The 15,863-nt window shown below is 44.3% G+C and overlaps 2 protein-coding genes across 2 annotated transcripts in view; both read right to left on the bottom strand.

Moving 5' to 3' along the window:
* Positions 1-9,831: 9,831 nt before the first annotated feature.
* Positions 9,832-15,863, bottom strand: part of LOC309550256 (gastrula zinc finger protein XlCGF66.1-like) — a gene marked incomplete at its 3' end in the record, with an annotated part of 56,450 nt that continues 50,418 nt past the window's right edge. Inside the window, exons 2-4 of the mRNA XM_082250664.1 lie at positions 10,372-10,481; positions 10,110-10,244; positions 9,832-10,023 (exon numbers count right to left, since the gene is read on the bottom strand). Of these exons, the coding sequence (XP_082106790.1) occupies positions 9,832-10,023; positions 10,110-10,244; positions 10,372-10,467 (423 nt within the window). The 5' untranslated portion in view covers positions 10,468-10,481. The remainder of the gene's footprint in view (positions 10,024-10,109; positions 10,245-10,371; positions 10,482-15,863) is intronic.
* LOC309550255 (uncharacterized protein) overlaps positions 14,026-15,863 on the bottom strand; it is a gene marked incomplete at both ends in the record, with an annotated part of 88,961 nt that continues 87,123 nt past the window's right edge. The window contains one exon of the mRNA XM_082250663.1: positions 14,026-14,083. Within this exon, the coding sequence (XP_082106789.1) occupies positions 14,026-14,083 (58 nt within the window). The remainder of the gene's footprint in view (positions 14,084-15,863) is intronic.

Genomic DNA, 15,863 nt, shown 5'->3' with positions numbered 1-15,863 from the left:
CTATCCCTCCTTCAGTCCATCATTAATGCTCCTGCCAGACTCCTCCACCATACAAACCGCTCAGCATCTGCTACCCCTCTCTGCCAATCCCTCCATTGGCTGCCACTTACCCAACAAATTCAATTCACAATACTAACAGTAACTTACAAAGCCATCCACAACTCGGCCCCCAGCTACACCACTAACCTGGGCTCAATATGCCAAACAAATCATCCTCTTTGATCCTCCCAATATACCCTTCTTTCTAGTTCCCTTGTCACCTCCTCCCACCTCCAGGACTTCTCCCGAGCCTCTCCTATCCCATGGAACTCCCTACCCCAATCTGTCTCATTATCTCTTACTCTATCCACCTTTAGGTGTTCCCTGAAAACTCATCTCTTCAGAGAAGCCTATTCTGCTCACACCTAACAACTACTTTTATTTTCTCCATCAGCCCATCCCCCACAGTTATTACCTTTTGTACCACTTGACCTTCCCTCCTAGATTGTAAGCTCTAAAAAGCAGGACCCTCTGATTCCTCCTGTACTGAATTTTATTGTAATTGTTCTGTTTGCCCTAACATTGTAGAGGCTGCGCAAACTGTTGGCGCTTTATAAATCCTGTATAATAATAATAATAATATATGAGTGCCTAGTCCAGCCTCTCTCAGCCAGGGTTCCTCCAGAGGTTCCTAGGGGCTCCTTGTCACTTCCTTGGGCTGTATATGGAAGTGTCACCTACCAGCCGTTTCTGGATACTGAAGCTTGTCATCATTGCACGACACACACAATTTTTTTTTCGTTCAATATATTTTTTAATCTAACTTTAATTTTAACAAGAGTGCAAAAAAAATGTATAAAATGGTAAAGTTAGAAATCCAATTGGTCAGGAAAATGACTTGTCTGGAATGTGGAGGCGGAGTCGGTAATAATTTGTGTACAATACAATACACAACGTGTTACATTATTATAACAAAGTATTGTAGAAAAGATCACACCATAGAAAATGGGGGAAAGGAGAAAATAAACCCGGATATGAAGGTGACATTTGTGTACGAGGAACACCTTAACAATTACCACCATTTTATTCTCCAGGGCCTCTGCTTTCAGAAAATATATGTTTGGGGGTTTTATCTAATCTTCAGGCCCAAAATCTGCATTTTACCATGTGTGCAAAAATAATGCAAAAACAGCTCTGGTATTTATGTCCTTCAATGTGTACTGTACTCATAAATACATGGGTGTGATCTCAGGGATTTGTATGACCCCCCCCCCCCCCCCTCGACATAGGAACCTAAGGGGTCTATGCAAACAATATGTTTGGTGAGTGTGACAAGCATGTGTCCAACCGTGACAAATTCTGGCCGTATTCTAATAAACACAGTGATTTCCTATAATCATCAGCTCCAACTAGTGGCCATAATGAGGTATTAGTTCCAAAATACCTCAATCAGGAAAAATAGTTCAATATCGAATTATGGCCACTAGATGGACCCAATGATCATAGGAAATCACTGAATGAAATAAAATAAGACCAACCTTTGTCATGGATGAATGAATGCTTGTCATATTTGTTCATCTATTTTATAAAAACTAAACATGTAAGTGAAGTGGTAACTATTGAGCCAATCACTTCATCAAACCACACATAATATCTCCTTTCAAAGGGAAAACAGAAATTATTTACAGAAAATAAAACAGTATAAATATTTTCCAACCAATAACCTCCACCCAGACAAGATATGTAGAAATATAAAGACAAGCGGTGTTACCTCTCGTGCCAAGCCACCCAAACCCACACAGGAGCAAAGGAAAGAAGTTCTCACCTAGTTTATCTCCGAGTTCTCCTTCCCTCCTGTTGGGGGATGGGAGAAGGATGGACTGAAGACAGAGAGACACGCTTCGGGGTCACCACTGGTAAGTAGAGCCTTGAAATGAAGGACCTCAACTTCAGAATTTCTGTCTTGTCTGTGTAAAGTTTACTGATAAAGATATATGGGATCTCACAGTTTCTAGCTCTGTAACCCGCTATATCATTATCAGTAACTGTCACACAGACAAGCAAGACATTCTGAAGGTGATTCCTTCATTTCACGGCTCTACTTACCACTCTACACCCCAAAATTTACTCAGCCAATGAAAAGCCAACACAGTACAACACTTCATCCATGTCTTTGGTGATCTCTGATCTCCTTATGAAGTGTTTCTTACATGATGAAGATCAGCCATGGAGTATATCTGAGGTGTATATCAGGGTGTGCTTCTTCCACACATGTCCACCAACATTCATATAGAAGACATTTCCCACACTCAAGGCACTAATACACCTCCAGGGTTGTGAGGGATCCCTGATGTACAGGAAGACAGAACTTCAGTGAGGAACAATTCCCTCATTCACATGAATATGGCTACTCCCCTGTGTGAGATCTCTGATGTCTGCAAAAATGGGACTTCACTGAAAAACATTTCCCGCACTCAGGACAGGAATACGGCTTCTCCCTCTCCCCTGTGTGAGATCTCTGATGTGTGTTAAGAATAGACTTCCGTGAAAAACATTTCCCGCACTCAGGACAGGAATGCGGCTTCTCTCCAGTGTGAATTCTTTGATGTGTGGAAAGATGGGACGTCTGTGAAAAACATTTCCCGCACTCAGGACAAGAATACGGCTTTTCCCCCGTGTGAGATCTCTGATGTATGTAAAGATGGGACTTATATGAAAAACATTTCCCGCACTCAGGACAGGAATGCGACTTCTCCCCCGTGTGAGATCTCTGATGTCTGTAAAGATTATACTTTAGTGAAAAACATTTCCCGCACTCAGGACAGGAATACGGCTTCTCCCATGGTGGTCCATCTACACTGTGTGGTGCCGGATGGACATTTGAGGTAGCCGGGTTTTCTCCTGGACTATACTGTGTGATGTCCTCATCTTCTACTTTACAGTCTGGAGACAAAGTGAGACAATCCTCTGAGGTTTTCCTCATCTCCCGTCCATGTACTAAAATAGAAATACAAAGATTATTACTAGGCATCAGCAGATTGGTTCCCCTAAACCAGGACTCCGCCCACATCATGCAGCTTTGTCTCTGAGGATCTTACAATTCCACCCTCAAGGTAACTAGTAAATGGTAGAGGGTGACTAGGTGACCCAGGAGTCACACATCAAGTCAGGACCTGCTGTATGATAGTAAATGGCAGTCTCAGTCTGGACCTACGCCAGGCCACGCCTTGATGTGCGGGACACCGACTCACTATCTACCGATATAAAATGTCCAGCTGGTAGAAAATGGGTGCAACAAAAGAGAATCCATTATGTGTATATATAGCAGTGGGTAGAGGGGAGAGAGCAGAAGTCAGTAGAGATGGCCTTGCAGTTCGCGGCGAATTTTGCTTGTTCGCTATCCGCCAAATTTGCGAACACATGGCGTTGTTCGCGGCGGCCATATTAGTTTACATTGGGAGAACTTTGACCCATGACACAGCCGTCAGGTGGAACGGGACAGCCAATTAGAACATTTCAGCACATGGACATGCCCCCTACCTTATAAATAGACCTGAGCTGTCGGCCATTTCACAAAAGTCCTTTTCAGGGCTTGTATTTCGGTATAGGTCTACTAGTATCTTTTCAGGTTAGGAGCAGGTATCCAGTCAGTGCTTTAGGGGCAGTTAGAGATTGGCAGCAGTCATACAAATCGCTCGGTTAATGTTCACAAAAGTCTTTTTCAGGGCTGGTATTTCGGTATAGGTCCAGTCTCTTTTCAGGTTAGGGACAGGTATCCAGTCTGTGCTTTAGGGGCAGTTAGAGAGATCGACTGCAGTCACACAAATCACTCTGTTAATGTCCACAAAAGTCATTTAAAGGGCTGCAATTTTATTTTTTTTGGTATTGCTGTGCAGTGCACTAAAAAAAGGGGGGGGGGTAATCCACAGTGTTTTATACTTTGTAGAAAGCATGTTATAGTGGTTTAGTAGTATTATTGTGCACTGTGCAGCACTGTGACAGGTGTGGTAACTGAGCGTTGCTGCAGCAATACTACAAACAGTGCCAAACTCCCTGGCCAGTTTTTTGAACAACTGGTGTGATAGACCAGTGGCCCCCCAATACCACATATTGAAGTGGGGTGTTATCTGAGTATACTTTTACAAGTGTATTTGTGTCCTGCAACAATATTGCTTCTTTTGCTGACTTAAGTCTGATGCACACAGTGCCAAACTCCCTTGCCAATTTTTTGAACAACTGGTGTGATAAACCAGTGGCCCCCCAATACCACATATTGAAGTTGGGTGTTATTTAACAGTATACTTTTCTAAGAGTGTATTTTAGTCCTGCAAAAATTTGGCCTCTCTTGATGTGTTGACTGTGCTACACACAGTGACAACAGTTACTGGCCAATTATTTGTAGAACTGGTGTGATAAACCTGTGCCCCCCCAATACCACAGATTGAAGCAGGGTGTTATCTACCTTTTTCCAGATATACTGCGATTCTCTAGAGACTTTTGTCACAGGGTAATTAAAAAACATGACAGGCAGAGAAGAGGCAGACACGTACGCAGGGGTGGTAGGGGTAGGGCAGGAGCAGTAGGCCAGAGCTAAACTGTGAAGTTTCAAATGCCGCGTGCAATTACGTCAAAGGACGCACCAGACTTGGTTGAGTGGCTCACTCAGCCTTCCTCTTCTGCACCCTCCTCATCCTCTCTATCTGCACCCTCTTCACGCTCTGCTGTGTGCACCCCCAAAGACACCACCACCACCACATACCCTCCGCTTGAGTCACTGGAATTATTTTCTGATCCATCACAACACGTTTGCGATGCACAGCCATTTTTGGACTCAGATCAGAAAGAGGAGGTAGCAACAGCCTCCACTCAGCAGTCTGACGACATTACCCAGATCAGCCCAAGGAGGTTGGTCCCGCTGTTGCTGCCTACTCCGAGATCTCGAATGTTAGTGGTGGGGAAGGTGATGTGGATGATGACGTGTCTAAAGATGTCACATGGGTGGCCACAAGAGAGGAAGAGGAAGGGACTTCAGAGGGAGAGACGGACCGGCAGATAGGGAGGAGAGGCAGGCAGAACTTGCATTGCACAAGAGGTACAAAGCAGACTGCAAATGTATCAGGAGCGAGCCATCAACCATGTACAGTCACATCTGGCGCTCCCAGGAAGCCGGCACATGGCTCTGCAGTGTGGGCTTTTTTTAATGTGTCCGTTGCTGACAACAGTGTTGCGATCTGCAGCGTTTGCAGTAAACGCATAAGTCGCGGTAAGCCCAACACTCACCTAGGGACAACCGCCTTAAGAAGGCACCTGAACTCCCATCACCGAGCCCAGTGGGAGCAACTCCGTCAGAACCCACAAAGCCACACTCCAGGCTCTCACCGCCAGCCCCTTCTCTTTCTCCTTCTCCTCACATTTGTCCTCCACTCCACCTGCCATGATGCCATCGTCGCGTAGTTCTGGAAAAAGGCAGGCTTCTGTGGCCCAAATGTTGGAGCGGAAAAAAATGATGACGCTGGATAACCCTCTTGACCAACGTTTGACTGCTGGCTTGTCGGGACTGATAGCCCGCCAACTACTGCCATATCAACTGGTGGACTCGGAGGCCTTTCGTAAATTTGTGGCTATTGGAACACCACAATGGAAGGTCCCAGGCAGGAAATATTTCTCGCAGAAGGGCATTCCAGAGCTGTATGGCCATGTTCAGTGAATATATCTCTGGCACACAGTGTTGGTGCCAAGATACATCTGACCACAGACACATGGTCTAGCAAACACAGGCAGGGAAGGTATATCACTTTTACTGCCCACTGGGTGAACCTTCTGATGGCCGTCAAGCATGTAACCCGTGGCACCTGTGTAGATTTAGTTGTACCGCCACGGATTGCAAGCAGGCCTGCCTTTTCCTCTCCTCCTCCTCCATCCTCCCTCTTCTCCTCAAAAGACTCCTCTTCTTCCGCTGCTACCGTCTCTTCCACTGTGCTGCCCAAGATCCCCAGAACCTATTCCACATGCCAGGTGAGACGTTGCCATGCTGTGCTGCATCTGTTGTGCCTGGAAGCCAAGGGCCACACTGGTCCTGCACTCCTTTCAGCTTTGCCTTCACAGGCAGATCAGTGGCTGACACCGCTGAATTTGACAGTTGGTAAAGTGGTGTGCGACAACGGTGCCAATCTGCTGAGCGCGCTGAAACAAGGCAAAGTAACACACGTGCCATGCATGGCACACGTCCTGAACTTGGTGGTGCATCGATTCGTTGGCAAATACCCTGGGGTCCAGGATGTCTTGCGGCAGGCCAGGAAATTCCCGGGCCATTTCCGAAGATCTTACACAGCCATGGCTCCCCTTGCTGAGATTCAGCGCGACACAACCTGCCCGTCAGGCGTCTTATTTGTGACTGCCTGACGCGATGGAACTCAACATTGCATATGCTTGATAGGCTGCTTCAGCAGAAACGTGCAGTTAATGACTACCTGTTCAAACTCTGCAGGAGGACAGGTTCTGGGGAACTTGGGTTTTTTTCACCTTGCCAGTGGCTGCTCATGCGGGAGGCATGCAGACTTCTGCGGCCATTCGATGAGATCACCAAACTGGTCAGTCAGGGCCAGGGCACAATAAGTGACATCATAGCTTACGCCTTCTTTCTGGAGCATGCATTGCGTCATGTCATTGATCAAGCCGTCGAGGAGAAGTCGCAATGTTGGATGAATTCTCAGGGGGTGCTACTCCATCTGAGACAAATTAACAGCAGGAGTCTGAAGAGGAGTCAGAGGAGGATGGTGCTGGGGGGGATGAGGAGGAGCAAGAAGAGCATGCTTTAAACCTTTCTGGGATCCCTGGTGTTATCCGTGGATGGGGGGAGGAGAACGAGGATGACATTATCCTGGATGATGAGCTGGAAGCAGGCCACTACACCGCTTCCAGTTTAGTGGGAATGTGGGGCCTTCATGCTCCAGTGTTTTAAGGGGGACCCCGTATAAAACGCATAAAGGCCAAGGAGCTTTACTGGGTGGCAACATACTTAGACCCCCGGTACAAACACAAAATTGTGGAAATGTTACCACAATCACAGAGGGCGGTCAGAATGCAGGGCTTCCAGGCCTTGCTGTGGGAAATGCTGCATTCTGCTTTTCCATGCGCTGGCAGAGGAATTTCCAGTCACACAGAGACAGTTGCGGGTAGCAATCCAAAAAGGCCTGCAAGAAGAGGGTGGTTTGAAGATGTCTTGGTCACTTCAGATATAAGATCCTTCTTTCACCCGAACCATCGACAGCTGTACTCCGGATCCAGCATGACGGAACGCCTAGACTGACAGGTGTCCGACTACATCGGGTTAACGGCCGATGTGGACGCTCTGAGGAGTGATGAACCCCTGGACTACTGGGTGGGCAGGCTTGACCTCTGGCCAGAGCTTGCACAATTTGCAATGGAAATGTTGGCTTGCCCCCCATCCAGTGTCCTGTCCGAAAGAACGTTCAGCGCAGCAGGGGGGATCGTGACCGATAAGCGAACTCGCCTAGCTCATGACAGTGTAGACTAACTCACATTTATAAAAATGAATGAGGCATGGATCTCTGAGGAATTCAACACATGTGACCAGTAGATCATGTTTCATTGAAATTCGTCATGCAAGGCCACAAATATCTGCCAGACTGCCATCCACCCACAACAATTCCTGGTCCTTGGCTTCGCTACATACAGCTGCATAAAAGGCATTTCATGTCCATTGAATGGCAAATTCAATTTTGGGGCCTTTCAGGACTGACAATTATTTTTTCTGTGAATGCCTAATGTACCTTCAGCCACCAAATACTACGTTCTTAGCTGTCAGGTAAACCCATGTGGGCTAATTTTTGGGGCCTATGCAGGCCGACACTTACTTCTGTATCCTGTGAATGCCTAATGTACCTCCAGCCATCAAATACTACGTTCTTTGCTGTCAGTTAATCCCATGTGAGCTAATTTTTGGGGCCTATACAGGCCGACACTTACTTCTGTATACTGTGAATGCCTAATGTACCTCTAGCCATCAAATACTATGTTCTTTGCTGTCAGTTAATCCCATGTGAGCTAATTTTTGGGGCCTATACAGGCCGACACTTACTTCTGTATCCTGTGTGAATGCCTAATGTACCTCCAGCCATCAAATACTACGTTCTTTGCTGTCAGGTAAACCCACGTGAGCTAATTTTTGGAGCCTATACAGGCTGACACTTACTTCTGTATACTGTTTGAATGCCTAATGTACCTCCAGCCACCAAATACTACGTTCTTAGCTGTCAGGTAAACCCATGTGGGCTAATTTTTGGGGCCTATACAGGCCGACACTTACTTCTGTATCCTGTGAATGCCTAATGTACCTCCAGCCACCAAATACTACGTTCTTAGCTGTCAGTTAAACCCATGTGAGCTAATTTTTGGGGCCTATACAGGCCGACACTTACTTCTTTATCCTGTGAATGAATAATGTACCTTCAGCCACAAAATACTACGTACTTAGCTGTCAGGTAAACCTATGTGGGCTAATTTTTGGGGCCTTTTATGGCCGATACTTACTTCTGTATCCTGTGAATGCCTAATGTACCTTCAGTCACAGAATACTATGTTCTTAGCTGTCAGGTAAACCCATGTGGGCTAATTTTTGGGGCCAATACAGGCCGACGCTTACTTCTGTATCCAGTGAATGCCTAATGAACCTTCAGCCACAGAAAACTATGTGCTTAGCTGTCAGGTAAACCCATGTGAGCGAATTTTTGGGGCCTGGAATGGCCGACACTTACTTCTTTATCCTGTAAATGCCTAATTTTCAGACCGGAAATGAAAAACAATGGGTCTGTAAAGGTTCTGCCAAATTGTGGAATGGATGCGGACCCATTTTACAGATGTGTGAATGGACCCTATATGTATTAGACAATGTATTTACCGGCTGCTATCAGTTCTGGCTGATTTATGAAAAAAAATATATATATATTTTTTTTTGCTGTAAAAAAAAAAAAAAATTAGGGCAACTTTTCCAATTGTGTTATGACATTGTCCATGTGCTGGGACTATTTGTGCACAGCTAGTACGTCTTTTGTGGCTGCAACTATGACCTAAAGGTTCGCTTCCCATTAAAGTCAATGGGGCCCACTGCGAACTTGCGGTTCGTGGACTTTTGAGAAAATTTGCAGCTGACGTTCGCGAACCGCCCCGGCCAATGTTCGTCCATCTCTAGAAGTCAGGACTATGTAATGTACAACATATTGTATAAGATACAACAGATAGGACTATATAGTATCAGAGTTATGTAATGTACAACATAGAGTATATAGTGCAGGGGTCAGGACTCATATTATTGGTATTCGATAGTCAGTGGCAACAGGCTGATATCACCCAGTCCTTGCCCTAGCGTGGGCCAATCAGTGAGCAGTATGGGTGGAGGAATGTATTCAGTGTTAATGACCCACCTGTGCTGATCTCTGTAGGAGTGTCCTCCTCTATAAATGTCCCCGTTATTCCATCCTCCTCCATAGACTGCTGATCATCCCTCACATACATCTCTTCTTCTTCTGCTTTCACCGCAAATTCTATATCGATTGGATCTCCACTCTAAACCAAGAAAATGAGAGAGAATATCATCTGTAAAATATAAGCTTTATTATTGTCATCACATAAAAAATCCACACATTGTCTCCATGAGACTGTGTGTTATAAACTCTGTCCCACCAACCTTGTAATAGTGAGGGATGGTGTGACCTTCCTGTGTGGAATCCCGGGAATACAGAGGACGGGGACATCTCTCTGGTGGGTTCCCATTACTGGATCTATCTGTAGGAAACACACACACTGACTGAATACATTGTTTCTATGTGTTTATCAGATGATGGGGGATCTAGGTGGATCCTCCGTACTGCTCTCTCCTTTACAATAAATTCTCCTCTTACCCGGTGATGTGAGGGGCGGCTGATTCTCCATCATGACGTCCTTGTAGAGATCCTTGTGTCCTTCTAAATACTCCCACTCCTCCATGGAGAAATAGACAGTGACATCCTGACACCTTATAGGAACCTGACACACACAATGATACAGTCACCATCCAGACACATCCCTTGTCTGTTACTGGATAATGTCCCAGAATTCCCAGCACCGCTCACCTCTCCTGTCAGCAGCTCCATCATCTTCTTGGTGACTTCTAGAATCTTCTGCATGTTGTGTCTCTCAGGTTTTAGGGAGTCATATGGAGGCACTGTGATGGTCATATGATCACCTGACTTCAGAAGAGGAAATCTCTGTATTGAGGAAGCAATAGGAATATCATGTTAGAATCCCAGAATCCCCCTCACCTCTCCGGTCAGGTCGGTGTTTTATTAATAGAGATAAAAGTGATGTCATGTGACCTCCCAGAATCCCCCTCACCTCTCCAGTCAGCAGGTAGATGATCTCCAGGGTGAGGTTTAGTATCTTCTCAGTCATGTGACTCTGGTCCTCCTCCATCCTCATTGGTGTCGTCATCTATGAAGGTTTCCCTGTAGACAGATAAGATTGATAACAGAGAATTATCTGGATTGGTATTGGTTGTACAATAATAAGATGAGGATATCAGGAGGTAATATGAAGGTCGGTATTTATTTAAGCACTATGGTCCCAGTGAGAAAATATTTAATCTGGACAGTTTAGCGTTTTCTATGATTCTTGGGGTCTGGGATTCTCAAAAAATTTGGCCACCTGGATTACAACTTTCATTCCCCATGTTGGGTGTGAGATGAGGAGGAGATCCAGGAATCAGGATAAAGGTCAGGACAAGCAACAGACGAGCGCATCCAAGAGATGAAGCCGGGGTCACTACACAGAAAATCAATCCAAGGAAAGAACAAGCAGGACGATAAATAGCAAGAAGGAGCTCAGAGACAAATGAGAATATTGCTCAGCCAATAGGAGATTATCTCAGCATGACTTACATAATGAAAGAGATTAGGGGGAGGGGAGGAAATCACTTAAGGTGACCATAGATACATGGAAATTCAGCTGGTTCAGCAGGGATCGGTCACATTTCCATCCATGTGTGGTCACTTCCTGATAAAAGTCACTCGATCAGCGGCTGCAGCCAATAGCTTCATCACTGATCTGTGTATTCTGAGAGCGGAGGAGCGCCATCCATTGTCAGAATATAATAGAGCAGTGGGGAGGATTCCCCATCCCCCTCCAATGTGTGGATGGGGAAATCGCTTCCATTTTTTTTTTACTCATCCCGCTAGCTGAATGATAAAACAGAACCATGTATGGTCAGCTTTGGAAGTAAGATATATTAATCATCAACTGATTCCCTGAAGGGGTTAATATAGGTTTCCACACTATATATATGTGTATCATCATCTGCTGGAGATAAAAGATGTCACAGTGACTGTAACGGACCCCCAATACTTCGACCAAGTATTTCTGTTTTAGGTCTCCCGAATCCCACGTGATGCAGTGACCATGGCCCCCAATTACCCCCCAAACATCAGCCTAAGCTCGATGAAGGGTAAAAACAAAGACTCTTTATTCAAGAACTCACTTCCAATCTATACAGTCTTAGGTGAATGACATGGCAGGCTCAGACAGGATTAGCATTATCATAATTGACTCAACAAACAACAAGCCCAAAACATAGCCGAATACGCATTCCTAGAAGTGTGAACACACACCACCTCTAAACAGATGAAAGCAGAAGACCTAGGCTTACAGGCTGCCCGTCTCCATTTTCAACACACCTTATTATAAGTGTCCATTCACATCCCCCCAGTATACCATAGCTGAGTCTTATGTTATTAGCATCTGTTTAGTCTCTCATTGTGTGAATTCCTTGGTTTTAGGCAGCTTAGGCCTAGAGTCTGTATCGTTTGGCATGACAGGGACTTGAGGTCAAAGTAACAGTACTCTGAGGGTCCCCCAGCATACATCCCCGCATAGAGCCGTGCTCCTCTACAAGCCAGGGCCCATAGTCCGTGGGCAGGAGGCTGGCCTCCACACTCCTCCAGTAGCCCGTGGTGAACGGCCCAGCAAATGGGCGTTCGTCACAGTGACTATGGAGGAAGAGGACGGACATGACGGGGGTTACTGGGTGTAAATAGAAAATAAGATCTTATTACCTCTTCTGCTGCCACTTCCACCAATGTCTTCTATCTACTTCCTCCCAACTCACCTCTCACCCGGAACTTACTGTCTGTATCTGACATCACTTCCTGTCTGTACCTGACATCACTTTCTGTCTGTATTCCATAGAGACTTCCTGTCTGGATAGAAGTGAGATCACCAGCTTGTGGAGCCCAGAGGTACTGCAGCTCTGAGAAACGTCTAGTAGTGTGAACACGGCCTTGTGCTCTGTGTGTATGTACTGTAGATCCTTATAGATGGGTCATCTCCACTCCCACCAAGGGGGATAGAAATATATTACTGCTCGGAGGGAGACCTTTTGGCACCTTTGATTTTGCAGTTAAATTTATTGCAGATTTAGTCATGTAGAACATCTGTTATATGGATACAAAGAACCCCAGCCAAGAGTAAAGGGTGGAAATGGCTCTTGATCCCCAGATTTGGGCAATTATGTCACCAATATAAATGGAAAAAACCTGCGCTATGTGTAACAACTCAAATACCTACAAAAATAACTTATACCGGACTGCTGCTGTAACAAAGGTAAGTATTCCCTTTATTAACTAGAGCATTATGTGTCACAGCGCTGTCCTATTGTGTGTGCACATAAATTAACACAAATACAATAAAATATGTGGATACATTCATATATAAAGTGCTAGGGGCTCAATATAATATTCTCAGCAGATCTACGGCTTCCACTTTACACCTACTTCATTGATCTTATGGTTTTTATCAATAAATTAATTAAGTAGGTAGTTAGTGCTCATTAATTATATTCACAAAGTACCTTCATCCCATATCAAAATGAATACATATAGAGGACTATAGGAAAGGGAAAGATGGTGGGATAGGGAGAGGAGATGGGGCATGTGGGATTTTAATGATGCCATAAACAGCCATAAACGGCTAAATAAAATCAAGGATTTTTATTACAAAAACGGTTTGTACATACAAAAATATAAAGGGATACAGTTCAATGATACATTGTATATTTACATATAAAAGGGATAATCGGTCAGTTTGAAAGGCACACTTGCTGCAGCACAGTTTTACCTGTAATGAAATGATAGAACATTAGTTGGGGTTCTAGCCAGCAGTTAAGCCAAGCACAGTATATCTTTGTTGGATGGTTATGCTCTTTCTTGTTTGCTTTGTTTGCCATTTTTAATTCTGTGTCATACATCACTTGGCAGAATATTATTGATGCTCTTATCTTCAATATGTGAACGCCTGCCGAAGAAGACGTAATGACGAAACATTTTTGGGCGTGACCACAGGACCTCTGTGAAATGAACGCCAGTTAGTGCGGAACCACCCGGGTGTCACCAGCGAGCAGCTGGTATAATAGACCGCACTACCAGCTTCTGAGTTTACCGCGATACATGCCTTTTATCAGCTTTTATAATGTGAGTGTTTTTGATTGCACTGGTGTTTCAATAAATGTTTAAAACGGAATCACACTATGTGATGTCATCTTTACCCCTTGTATGTACACCTTTCTAATGCTGGGAAGTGGAGAAGATCCCGTTTGGATCCCTGCCTAGGATTAGTGGTACAAGGCTCATTAGCAGCCACCTTTTGGTGAGTACAACTCCAATGGGAGTGTTTTCTCACGCAGTGCGGTGGAAGTGGCACTTGTGTGGAACATCTAATAGTGTCAAATATAGGATTCATCACCAATCATTTGGACTGTCACTCACATATGATCTCTGGAGTGGTTTGATCACTACCCACATGAAGTTATACAGTTTAGCGCTACTAAAGTGATGATGGACTGTGCTCTATTTTTTATGGACTAATTCTTTCATTACTACAATTTTTTGCACTTATCATATAATTAAAAATGTTTTTGTATTTTAATATATACACATTTTTCCTGTTTTCATTTGTATTTGGGTTTCTCTCATCAAAGTCCCTTGGCCAACTTATTTTCTCTCATAAAGCCATACTTGACATGTCTTCGGGAGTATGAGGATATGAAAGGGCCAAAATCCTGCAAGGACAAAACATACATCAATTTACAAAGTACAACTATTGAGAAGAGAAAAATGTACATTCATCTTGGTACAGGTTATTTGGTAACTGTGAAATGTCACATATGCTCGCCTTGAGTAACAATCCCACCAGCGATGGTATCCAAAGAGGCCACCAAAAACTTTACTTTCCCCTGGGGGCGAGTGCGGGAGCGGGTACACCTAGCCAACCTAGAAGTATAAGTAGGATGGTATAAAAGTCACAATCATATTGTGTGTTCAATTGGAATATGTAACAATAGGTACTTCAGAGTTTCCTCAATACGCACCGTATACATGTTACAGATGACAGGGAACTTCCTAGTGTGTACCTAATAGTAGATGGACGTTCCAAATGTCTGAACAAGGGGAAGTAAGGTAGAGATTTGACCCGACACGTAGATAAAGTCTATAAGGATTTATAAAGGAATAATATATTACTAGGGTGACAGAATAAATCATACATGTCTACCATTATGTTGTCTATATAATGGAACACATAGTGACATCAGCATGCCAGGTGACTAACCAATCTATACATAGCAGACAGACATACATCAAGGGTACCAAATCCAACAAATAAGTATTTTTTTGGTGAAATTCTGATGGTGATGTTCCGTCACAGCAATACCGCTTTACTGAGGGGGCTGCCGGTTTGGGCCTTTAATGTGAGTTGTTTTTAATCCTTCCTAATATAGGCAGCCAATAAGGAGTAATTGATAAGTAAATATAAAAAGGTGTATGGCTGTCAGTGTGCATGTATACCAACATGAACATATTATTATATCATAATCTGCCAAGTGTTCATCAAACATCATTCTGGATATGTATCCTTACCTAAACTGCTTTAAATATATGGACATTCAGGTAAATAGACTCATTGTGTGATTATTCACCTGGAACCTAAGGAAAGAAGTATCCCCCATGAATCTCAACTTACTCTAGCAATGTAGGAAGATACAAAAGTAAGTACACCCCGCACATTGTTGTAAATATTTTATTCTATCTTTTCATGTGACAACACTGAAGAATTGACACTTGTATAACAGTGTCAATTTGCTGTCCTCTCAAAATAACTCAACACACAGCCATTAATGTCTAAATCGCTGGCACCAAAAGTGAGTACACCCCTAAGTGACAATGTCCAAATTGGGCCCAATTAGCCATTTTCCCTCCCCGGTGTCATGTGACTCGTTAGTGTTACAAGGTCTCAGGTGTGAATGGGGGGCAGGTGTGTTAAATTTGGTGTTATCGCTCTCCCTCTCTCATACTGGTCACTGGAAGTTTAACATGGCACCTCATGGCAAAGAACTCTCTGAGGATCTGAAAAAAAAAAATCGTTACTCTACATAAAGATGGCCTAGGCTATAAGAAGATTGCCTGACCTAAAACTGAGCTGCGGCACGGTGGCCAAGACCATACAGCGGTTTAACAGGACAGGTTCCACTCAGAACAGGCCTTGCCATGGTCGACCAAAGAAGTTGAGTGCACGTGCTCAGCGTTAAATCCAGAGGTTGTCTTTGGGAACTAGACGGAATTAGATCTGCCAGCATTGATGCAGAGTTTTAAGGGGTGGGGAGTCAGCCTGTCAGTGCTCACACCATACGCCGCACACTGCATCAAATTGGTCTGCATGGCTTTTGTCCCAGAAAGAAGCCTCCTCTAAAGATGATGCACAAGAAAGCCCACAAACAGTTTGCTGAAGACAAGCAGACTAAGGACATGGATTACATGTCCTGTGGTCTGATGAGACAAAGATAA

The sequence above is a fragment of the Pelophylax lessonae genome (genome assembly GCF_965119305.1).
Source record: "Pelophylax lessonae genome assembly, chromosome: 3".
NCBI lineage: Eukaryota > Metazoa > Chordata > Amphibia > Anura > Ranidae > Pelophylax > Pelophylax lessonae.
This window is presented reverse-complemented; position numbering and strand designations above follow the sequence as displayed.